Source organism: Xiphophorus hellerii, chromosome 15 (genome assembly GCF_003331165.1).
Source record: "Xiphophorus hellerii strain 12219 chromosome 15, Xiphophorus_hellerii-4.1, whole genome shotgun sequence".
Taxonomy (NCBI): domain Eukaryota; kingdom Metazoa; phylum Chordata; class Actinopteri; order Cyprinodontiformes; family Poeciliidae; genus Xiphophorus; species Xiphophorus hellerii.
The window spans coordinates 18,560,463-18,572,488 of record NC_045686.1 but is presented as its reverse complement, the minus strand read 5'-3'; the positions used below and the strand labels follow the sequence as shown (position 1 = coordinate 18,572,488).

Genomic DNA, 12,026 nt, shown 5'->3' with positions numbered 1-12,026 from the left:
TGAGTATATTTATTTTAGTTCTTCATTGATGTTAATTAGAGCTGCACCAATCAATCAGCCAAAGACGGGAATTGACCAATTCTCTGCTGATCAGCTGCTATTTCTGATTGGCAACTGCAAACATCTGAACACAGTATGGTATGATGCCCTTTTTTGAGTTTATTAAAATTCAAGTAGAAACATGCAGTTTTTGTTGAATTAACAACTATAATCTTTCTGTAAAAACCTGCAGCACATTTCAGAAAAAAACTTTTTTTAGTGTTAAAAGTCCTTAAAGAAGAGCAGAAATGAGTATAAGCCAGTAGAGGACTGCTTGTTGGATCTCTTCTGTTAATTCCATAAACAAGCTAGTAAACTGCAGTTCTGCTTGCAGCGCCAATAATTTATGCAAATAAAGCCTCGTATAGACTTTTCGTGTGCACTCAGGAAGCAATAAAAGCATCTGTGTGCCTCTTCATTTGATTTATTCATGACTAGTACATACAGTATACAGTAGCTTACGATCTGGGGTCAGCAGTGCTTCCAATTCACAGAACCGTTTTGGCTTTTTGGAGTCTCGAAACCAAAGTTATTTCTGAGAAAAAGCTCACAGAATTCTTATTAGATTTTTAAGAAATAACCAACATTTTATTTCTGTTAAGTTTCAATCAACGGAAAAAGTCAAATATTTTGACTTTTTCTTTCTTAACCTGAAAAAAAAAAAAAAAATCAAATGACACCCTAAAAAATGCAACTTTTAAATGTTGCTTTCATTCTGTAGGGGAAATACTATGGAAACGAACGACAAAAAAACAATTTACACTATCATTTATTATCTTAACATAAATTGCCAATGCTTTGTTCTTCATCTTTTTCTGCTATTTTCAGCTTTATAACCAAAGGTTCAATACTTCAACCACAGATAATCAAATCAGTAATTCAGGTTTCACTGAATTACTGATTTGACATCACCTGTAATGTGATGTCATTACAGGTGATGTCACCTGCAATGACAGGTCAGTACAGGTGACATCACCTGTGTCTACCTGTCATGACAGGTGACATCACCTGTCATGTATTGACCTGTTATGACAGGTGATGTCATGACAGGTGATGTCACCTGTCATGACATCACCTGTCATGACATCAGACCCATTACAACAGGTAACAATGTTCTTGTTGCTGACTTCACAAAACACTTACGAATGTGCAGTTGCTTTATTGAAAACAATCAGTACACTCAGAAAAAAAAGCTCCAGGACAAAATCTGTTTCCTCCTTAAATTGACTCAGACATAATAATGTTGCATTTATAATGTCGCAGCTGTTCTATTTTTAAGCGGCGCTTTGCTTCTGCTGGCTATTGTTGAGACTTCGCTGGTAGCAGCTGTAAGATTCAGTCGGTTTGAAATTCGGCCGGTTCGATCGGAACAGTTTGTGCTCGGGAACAAAAGAGGAAGCAAAGAATTGTTTGATTTGTCCAAATTTTCACCTAAAATGGCAGTGAAGTTTCTCTTGGTGCTTGTTCATTTGTTGGCTTTAATCAAGGCGCTCTTATTTAACCGCAAATCATTGTTAGATGAAGTTCAGTGATTAATACACTGCTAGCCCTTTTCTTTCTTTTGCCTCTGTAATTCCTCCCCCCCACATCTCCCTCCTCCCTGTTCACTGTAATTACCTCTCACATGTTCATTGATGAAAGGCTCTGACAAACACGCATGTCTTATTAATCACAATATCGCCTTGATTTTTGTTTTAGAGACGTGGACACTGTCTACCTCGGGTGCAAAAGACACACGCGCGCACACCCATATGCGCAAGCTTATTGCTGTGGAGGTTTCCCTGTTTGCCTGGTGTCAGGGGTGATAACATTAATTATTGTGCCTTTGCAGTCGCAGCCCTTTGCATTCTGATGAGCCCTGCGTTTGACTAAACCCGCACAGAGTAGCTGACTTTGACTCGGGTAAAATGTGAAGAACAGGTCAATTAGAAGAGCCTTCGACTGCTCCGAATGTTTTAATTAAAGTAGCAGTGAAATGTAAACTTAGTTCTAATTATGATTAGCTTTAATTAGCTGTCACTCTGATCCTAATTGCCTTTGAATACTTCTGACTTCTAAATGCCGCATCTCCAAGCGCCACTCGCCGTGCTGGGCTTCGCTTTACGTGCCAGGTCATACAGACGCGTACGACTGTCTGCCTGTGTCTGTGTCATTACCGTCTCTCTCTGTAAACACGGTAATAATTCAGGATATGCGTTTGAGTTAGTTTTTTTTTCTCTCCATGATATTTAAAACATTGTGCTCTTTGTGACATCTCTGTTTACATGTTTTCCTGCAGGTTCTGCTGAGTTTGGTGGTAAAGAAGAGTGAGGGCTACAGCGTGGAGCAGCTGGAGAGACTCTACTCCCTCCTTAGCCAGTGTATCTATCGGCACCGCAGAGAATACGACAAGACCCGGCTGCTGCAGGTTAGAACCCCCCTGACACCCGGAATCCCATCTCACTGGTCCCGTGTTCAGATATTGGTGCCAACATGCTAAATGCGCAGTGCTAGCTACATTTATCGACTCCCAATTTGAAGGCTTGTACCTGCACCGATTCGCTTTTTTCACTTCCGATACCGATTCCGGTTTAGTATCAGCTGATACCGATCCGTTACAGAAAATTGGATCGGATCAGCACACTTAAATACTTCACTAGCTTGGTCAAACATGTAAAAACAACACAACAGTGTAATTAGGAGTGAAATGGCCCATTTGAAATAAATAATAAAGACGCCAAAACTGATAGAACAACAGGTTGACTATCTTGGTCAAAAATGTAAAAACATAATGCAACAAACCTTCTTTCAAATGGTTCAGAAAGTGCAATTAAGAGTACTAAATATAATGTAAAATAAATAATAGCGCATGACGTCGCTCAAAGCATAGAATTAGACTGAATAGATCTGCTCTAATGGATACCCTTTCTCAACTTCTTTCCAATATCAGAACCAATACAGATATCAATATCGGATCTGCGCATCTCTAGTGAAACGCCCCAAAATAAATTACTTTGTTACGAGAAGATAATATAACACAGAAAACAATCCAAAAATCAAATCTGTAACTTGGTAACATTTACTTGGTGGTAAAGAAATTCTATACTAACACATAATTGCTTTTAAAAAAATTCAGACTTTTGCAAATAGGACACTTGTGTCTAGTTGACTGAGACTTTAAAGAAAGTAGATTTAAAGAAAGTAGATTAGGTGTCTGGGAAGCCATTTCTTTGTCTACTTGTCTTACTTTATTTGGTTAAAAGACACAATGGCGTTACATTTCCAGCTTTGGGGCGAAATCCGTTAGATCTTTATTTACATTTTAGTTTAAACTGACACTTCAAAGAGTTGATAAGGTTACCAGAAAGACATAGCATCACGGATCCTTCCCTCATGGTAACCAGCAGACAAGATGTGCTTTTTCACAAAAGCATATATATATTTATATATATATATATATATATATATCATTTTTTATTTTACTACAAACCATCTTCGAGTACTTTGTGCTGAAAAGCTCAATTTTGTCTCATCTGACCAAAGCCGTTCCAGATAAAAATCTCAGTAGGGTTTACGTTTATGATAAGAGAGGAAAACCTTTTGTTTTTCTTTTCCTGGTATCACTCTTTAGCAATTTTTTTTTCATGTATGTGTGGTGTCTAAAGGTTTGAATAGAGTCTTGGTAGCTCAATAATAGCAGCCACTGCAGTTCTCCAGCTGTAAGCTTTTGTTTATCTGTTCTTCACATTTTTAACCATTGGTTTCTGCGCAGCATAAACATGTGACTTCGTTCTGCCTGGCGGTTAATCCCTAAGAGAAACGAGCCTCTGTGTCACATCCTAGTCATACTGTAGGGAAAAATTTAACTTATAGATTACCCATTAGTCATTCCATGAAACTCTTGACTTGACTTAGAGGAATGCGTAAATTAAAAATTGTTTCAGTTATATTTAAAAAGTCTTTCCATTCCTCTTTACCAGGGTGCCAACAAATGATGCTCTGTACGTGTCACATATTAGCATCAATATGTGATTTAGTTAAGATTTTTACACATTGCTTGTATTGCATGTGTTGCACACTCATTTTAACAGGTGTGCCGATAAATGTAAGGCACGTGTATTTAATTTGATATTTTCTGTACCACGGGAAGTGGGTTACAGAAAATACAAATAGCATGATGTCTTTAAGCTCCCATTAATTAATTACTATGAGACATTAGTGAAGGACGTTGTGACCTCATAAAATACTTTGTTTGGAGGCTCTGCATCATTTGCTTGTTGCCATTTTTGTATTTCGAAGCCATAAGTGATCATTTTTAGGCAAGATGAAGAGTGATGCTTGAAAACTGATTAGACAAAGGTACTCATCTCTGAGGGCTGCCAGCACACTCATCACAAGACGTTAATTCTGCTAATGACACTATAATGACTTGTTTAAGAAAAAAAAAGGCTGTTTTACTACAGCTTTTTTAAATGAGATTCTATTAGAGAGCAAGATATTTTGTAGACACTGACTTGCCGTCACACTGCTTTTTTTTATGCTGTAAGATGTTTTACCGCTCACTGCAGATTCTTTGATCAGTTATGGTTTTTCCTGTGTAACCTTCAGTGAGACGGCCTCTTCTTTTTGATCAGCGAGTTTAAAGTTAGAAAAATATAGAGAACATTTGAGTGGATACAAAAGTAGATTATAAAAATGAACGTCTCTATGTGTTCGAAAAATTTTTCCAATAAGTTTCGATCAGGAGTCTGCAACCTGTGACACGTTGGTGCTTCCACAATGGTTGCTTTCTTACTTGTATAATTGAATTCCACAACAGAATAAAAGTAAAAGTACGAGTAATTAATTTTTTAGAAATATCTGGTTTTATTTTCACTTAATTTTCCATAAATATCAACATCATGTAGGAGGGAATGTATCCATCCCATTTTTCTTTAATAACCTAGAAATGGAAACCAAATGGTGGCTCTTCAGAAATGACAACAAAGTACGTGCAGTAGATATTTGAAATAAGCATAAGTTGTCTTTTTTGTAACATTAGCAGCTCTAGATGAGTTTTATTTATTGTTTGGAATGTCTGTCCAACCTCTATCAATCCACATCTTTGTTATATCCATCATAAGTCTGTTCATTTTTATTTTACTTTTGTTTTAATTTAGCTTTTTTTTTGTTTTCTGTTTATACCACTGCTGAAAGTGTAAATAAGCAACTTTGACGTCATCTCTTCTTCATCCATCCAATCTAGTTTAAAAAAGTCTGCTATAAATCACAGATCTGCGAAAAAGAGATCCTCCAAATTAAGTTCTGCTATTGAACGTTGACACAAAAAAAAACCTGTAATAACATTTACGGCTCTCCAATATATATATATTTTTTTTATTGAGTTACCTATGTGCATTTTGTAGCTGCTTTTGCCTTCGCACAAAAGCCGCGGTACACAAAAGATGTCCGGAAAGACTCGTCCCTGTTGTAGGAGTTTAGATCCAGACACACGGCGTACGCCGAGATAAGCTGACACACACACACACACAAAAAAAAAAAAATACACCAAGTATCCGAGATCATGACAGAACCAGGATATGAATCCTCTGTGGAAGTGGGAACCGAGCAATGATGGCATCAGTACAGTTTATATCGGGCTGAGATTGAGGTGTTTTCTGTATCAGTAGCTTTCTTGGCCCCAGAAGAAGTCCTAACGAGGACAGCAGAAACTCTAAATGAGGGCATGTAAAAGGTAGCGATGCAGACGTGTGGCGGCGAGACGGGATCCGTAATCCAAAACGATTCATTACAGATCCCCGGAGAGCATGCCACACAAGACTCAGCCAGTTTGGCATGCCACATTTTTTAAAAATGTCTTTCTTTGTTTCCAAATTTTGACTTGAGCCGAAGATGATTTGATCAGAATATAAAATCTAGTCAGGCGGAACCCCTCCCTGCTACAGGAAGTCACCCCCCCCTCCTCGATAAAAGCTGAACAGATCTCTAATGCTGATGACCTTTTCTTTTTATTTACCGCTAATTTCTTTTGACAGTCTTCTTTACAGAAGTGACTGTTGTATAGCTTCCCAGAATCCCATCTGGTCATCTGCTGCTGCCGCCTCTGCTGCTGCAGCAGGATGTCAGAGCAGACAGGGGGCCAGCAATGGTGGTGGTGTCGTGCCGTTGGTAGCCAGGGCTGGTTGTCAGAATGTCAGAGAGGGGAAGTAGCAGAGAGAGAGAGAGAGAGAGGCAGTCAGCCAGGTGGTGCCGCCTGTCGACAGGCCCGCTGGAGGAGGTGGGGGCGGGGGGTGCGCGCGTCTGGGTTCATCTCATGCTGCCAGCCCAAATTGGTGTTTGGAGAGCAGAAATGTCAGCTCATCTGGCACGTGTTTTGTTTGCCAGTGTTTTCAACAGGCAGCTTGACTCCCCCAGCAGGTCATCTCTTCTTGTAAACTCCCCGGAGAGCGAAGAAGGTGTGCGGGCGGAGCTCGTGTCGGCTGTGGCGTCAGCAGCTACATTCCACTTAATATAGCTCTGTGTAGCGGCGCGTGGTATTTGTGTGTAAATCGTAGCGCTGAGTGAAACGGAGCATGTCCATACATTTGTCTTCTGTACTTCCCCCTGCCGTCGTCCTCTAGGCACGGCTCGTCTGTCTTCAGAGGGGGTTGACCTTTCAGCAGATGGAGTGAACCGCAGCGCTCTTACAGTTAAAGCAAGAGGAACTGTGTCTGCTCTGTTCGCCACGGCAACCCGGCTTGGCTTTTATCCAAACTTCCTGGTTCAGATTGGCCCAAAGTACCTGGATCTGTGCAGGGGGACAGCTCAATATGACGCTGAAGTAACAGGGATTAAAATTTGTTGATTACTGATATTAACATTGGTGTTATGGTCGATAACCGGTATTTTCTGTCGTTGTATATGTTATATAAATTTCACTACACTTTCACCATGGACAAGCAAAGATCACGTGACCAATTTCGTCTCTTCCGAGGGGTGGCAATGTAAACGTAAAGTTTAGCTTTATTGAATAAACAGTAGATAAAAATAACAATCCCAACAATATGGACAGTTTTGGGGTTTTTGATCATTAATTTAAATTTACTATGACAACAATCGTGATAAGAAATTTACCACGATAAATGGTATATGATATGATATGATAAACTCCCACTCCTAATCCCCTTCCCCTACAGAAATAAACGGCAACAAGATGAAAGTAAATGTCGGTTGGTAATATTGACCCAGTTCTATTCATTGGGCCGGTACCGATGTCTTAAAAAGAATATCGGCAGATAACGACGTTGGTGCTGATCTATGATGCGCCCCTTTAAACTAACTGAACTCTGTAGAAGTTTGTTCATTTTTTTGCTGATTTTGCGTGAGCTGCTAAAGATTCATCTGTCAGTCCATCCATCTTATTGACATGTCTCTAAATTTGAGGGTTTTATTACTTTATAAACTTTATAAACTTTCAAGATGGCCTTGGAACTCCTTGTTTCTCACCAGCTTTGACATTTAGACTCTTAAAATACGCTCTGAAGTCTTCATTGTTTCTTAAACACGCTGCCTTTCTGTCTCTTTCTTTTTGATGTCGCCACGACCCTGCCAAACAACAGAACTGAAAAACAATTGAGCTCTAAAAATTCATTTAAAAAAACAAAATCTAATTGTTTGAATTCAGGACAACAGATTCTGAAAGGCTCGAGTGTCGTTTGAGACTATTTGTATCCGTGATGAACAGTCGCGCACAAAGAGAAAACCTTCATGTAACAGAAAACTCCGGGGTTTTTTCACGTTTCGGAGCGAACACAATGCAGCCCTTCCATTTATCGTTGGAGCTGTTGTCTGGCTTGTGAAAGAACACCCTTTGTGCAGAAATAACACACGAGATTGTCATCTTTCAGCACTTTGTCTTTTATGGCAGAGGGAGAAAAAGAGAAGAAGAAGAAAAAAAAAAACACTTGCGCTGTTGATTTTTCATTGCTAACCAACCGGACACACACAGCTGTAGGAAATTGTAGCTGGGAAATGAAAATCAGTTTCTCTGATGGAGGTAGATGAGATGAGTTCAAACTAAACCGGTGCACTTCGGTAATTTAACACCTGTGTCACAAATGGATGATGTGTGAAGGGAAACAAGCATGCTCCTGCCAGATGTTTACTTTATTGCGTAGTATTAATACTATCCTACAAATCCAATTGCTTGTGAAGCTGTCTAGCAGTAAGCTTATCTTGCCTTGATCCTCCTCCATATTGCAGAGAAACACCTCAATTGGGTCCCTGTTAAATATGCTGCTTTTGGCTCCAAACACCTTTTACTTGAACTATACTCCTGCAATGCTTCTTTCAGACCTGCAGTGTACCGTCTCACCATATCTACCACCCAGTCTGATCCTAAGCAATCTGTGAATGTCGAATAGCTGAGCCCAGTGCATAAAAAGAGATGCCATCGATTCACATCTGAATGGATCATGTAAATTTAAGGGTGTTTTTGATTACCTGAACGTTAACGGAGTTAAGGAGGTCTCAGGGTGGGACGGATACAAATGTGTGCTGCAACAATGCTTCCACCAAGACAGGCTGCATGAAATCCAGCAGATACACCGCAGATGTCCGTGTAGTTTTACGAAATCCTGTTCAGAGCCGTAAAGCAATTGGCTAAATAAACGGCTCTGTTATTCCCCACGGCGGTTTGTACCCCATTTCACAGCTACGTCTCCACGTCGTTGCATTTTGCACACCGAAGACGCCCCGTACTCGTACTTTTGACGACGTTGCAAATCAGTAAAGGTCTATTTGGATGCTCGGTAGCAGCTCTGTTGTGTTTAATTAATTTTAAGAATAAACACTCATCGACTGCTTAAACCAGGCATGTCACTTCTTGTTAGTAGACTATTATTATCTGGAGATTTTTATCGTGCGCCCTGCTTTGATTGATATGGTTCCTGATCCAGATGGTGTGATGTTTACGTGAGTCGGATAGCCACATTTCTTTATGTTAGACGACGAGCAGACGCTAGTGAGCCGCAATTTGTAATCCACTCATTGGTTTCAAATGTCTTCGGTTTTATACAAAACAACTAAAAACATATAAGTATGAAGGAGCAAAATGGCCCGAACTAATCTGAATTAGTTTCCTCAGAGCTACACGTTCAGGTAACATGCTAGTGAATTGCTGAACTCCCTCAACACCCTTTGACCTTAGCCAACCTATTAACAGTGGCTTCCGTCTGACCCAGGGGGATTTATTGCGCCACAAACCCTTAACTTTGAGGAAACGTGTTCGAAAGCCCCCCGCCCGCTCCCCTATTTAGTCCTCTAATGTAACTGCATCTGGTCAACCGCAGGGGTACGCGTTGCAGCCATAGAGACTTTAGAGACCATGTGGTCCCAAGCCTCCAAGGCTGATAAACTTTAGATCTGCAGAGCAGCGCGGAGCTCATTAGCATCTTGGTGTTGGTTGTACAAGTGATAAATGGGGGGGATAAAAAAATCACAGATGCTTAAAGCATACATGTGTCTAAAACATTGGGTGTGTTTAATGACCTGAAGCCTTTTTAGATTTTTCTAAATAAGTCATATTTCATGCAGTCACGCATCGCTTCTACCTCTTATTGCCCCGTTATCGTTTACAGTCTGCGCGACCTGCTGTTGATGGCTGTGGCTGAGGCAGAAGTACAGAGGGCTTAATTTGTGCGATAAAAGTTAAAACAATAAATACGCTGCTTATATTTTTGAGATTATTGCACTGGGAACGCTCCATGTTGGTTTTGAACAAGCTAGTTTATTTATGTTCCTTTGGTCCTCGAGACTTGCAGACCTGCTACTAAAAGTGAGTATGAAGTTTCTGCAAGATGTCGAGCGTCAGGCTAAAGCGCAGAAATAAATCGGAATGTTGAATAGTTGTATCAGCATGCTGGTAATGCTTTGATCGGAACATGTTGTTCTCCATCGGAGCTATTTGTGTGTTCGATACACAGACCTGCTGGTTCTTTACCACCAATATCTGGCTCAATGCAGCATTTACTTTAGATGAACATTACATCATGACATGTTAGTGATTAAATTAATCAATTTCACAATTTTCACTGCTGATTATTAGATTACGTGCATTCATTACTTCGATAAGTTTCATTTCAATGATGCCTTTGGTCTCTTCTGTGTCATGATGGAATGATGATGACATCGTCATCGATTTCTAAAAACAAGATTTTCAGTGTACAAGTCGACGTTTCAGGTATATTTATTTTTAAACATTCAAAAAAAAATGCATTGTTCACACAGACTGTTCTTTGTGTGATGCCCTTGTCATAAGTTGCATAGAACACATTTTGGAACCATTAACAAGGTTCTGGCATGATTCTGTTTTAAATATTTGATAAACTTTGACAAACATGGTAGTTCATGTAGTGAATCTGATTCCTGGTGTGCAAAGCTTATAAATGTTTAATAAACTTCAGGTCAGTGTCCTTTTAGCAGCTTTGTGTTTGGCTGCTTTCCTTTTTCTAAAACCAGTTAAAAAGTTCATGTTAGTTTGAGGGTTGAAGAGTTTGGAGTTGGTTCTTGGTCCATCATGGTGGTGATCCTAAGCATGATGCTGCACCCACCTTCCTTCACAGTTCCTGCTGCGTTTTTAGGTTAAAAGGCCTCACTTGGACTCTTAGAACATTTACCTTTCCTCCGTGGCAAATCTCTGCCCCCTCTGACCACAAACGTTTTCTCGAAAGTTTTTGAAAATTCTCTTCTTTGTTTCCGTGGGCAGAGAGATCGGGGAACTAGCAGTTTCTAGTTTATGGATTTCTTGACATTACACCTGAGAGGTCAGGTATGTTCATCTTTATGCATTTGGAAGATGCTTTTTCTCCAGTCTGTCAGAGGTGATAGAGTAGAAATAGAGCGCAGGAGAAGAGGTAGAAAAGTGTGGATGCTAGCGGACGAGGTTTTTCTCAAGAGCTTGGTCTTTCAGAGTTCGACATTCGACAGGGTCGGCCCGTTCTGGTAAGTTGCACGACAAGTCTGGATTGTCTTGAGTTCAGGTTAGGCGCTGCTAGCCAACAATCCTTCAATCCGTTGGCTGAAATCTGAACACAAGACAGATGACTCTAAAATCTATCAAAATTAGTTTTGGAATAGAAAATGCAAACTGCCGGTAAGCGTCTGGAATGGCCATGCCGACGCCCCGACCTGAACCCCGTCAAATATGTGGATGTTATGCAGAAAGACTGAATATGCGCCAGGAAACAAGACCAGTTTATATCAGCTCTACCAAACCCTGCTGAAAGGAAACGGTCAAATATTCACCCTGTCACATGAAAACCTGTGGATGTGTGGCTGAGATTCAACTTGGTAGGGAGCTTTTACCTGTATTTTGGCAAGTTAAAGTTAATATGTGAGCCTGTATGTGTAATTTTGACTTTGTGTTGATTAGAGAAAATACATAAAATTCAATTGTATTCACCCAATGTGTGTTTTTTTGTGTGTTTTTTTTAATGATCTTGGCTGTGTAATCTCTCCACCCTGGAAAAGCACAACAATAATCATCGGGTATGTTGTTCTAAAGCCCCTTTGTCTATTTTGGATGCAGAGATCTCTTAGAATTTATTTACATAAAAAGAAAATGAAGACTATTAAAAACTCATCAGCCCAGGCCTTTGGAGAGTTCGCCTATAGTTGGCAGTCATTCCCCAGCTTCTACAGGGAGTTTCAAAGTTTCTAATAGAGAGCGGCTCCCGTCTGAAAAAGTCTACCCTCTTCAGATGCTCAAAATTGCTTTTTGCTGAAAAGTTGATAGGTTTTTTTTTATTTTTATTTTTTTATATTTAAACTTTTGCTGAAATTGATATCTGGTAGGGGCGTCTGTCACGCGCGCGCCGATCAGCCATTCAGATTAGAGAACACACGCAGCATAACGTCTTCAAGGCATTAATCATGGTCTATTGCAGCCTAACATCCATCTCTCTTCCTCTGGCTCCGCTCAGATGTAGTCAGTGTCAAACTCTGCTGTTTTCACGCTGAGAGAAATCGCC

The 12,026-nt window shown here is 40.0% G+C and overlaps 1 protein-coding gene across 1 annotated transcript in view; it reads left to right on the top strand.

Annotated features, from left to right (window-relative positions):
* The window catches only part of atad2b (ATPase family AAA domain containing 2B), an 86,274-nt gene that overhangs the window by 70,730 nt on the left and 3,518 nt on the right, over window positions 1–12,026 (top strand). Inside the window, exon 27 of the mRNA XM_032584679.1 lies at window positions 2,318–2,446. Within this exon, the coding sequence (XP_032440570.1) occupies window positions 2,318–2,446 (129 nt within the window). The remainder of the gene's footprint in view (window positions 1–2,317; window positions 2,447–12,026) is intronic.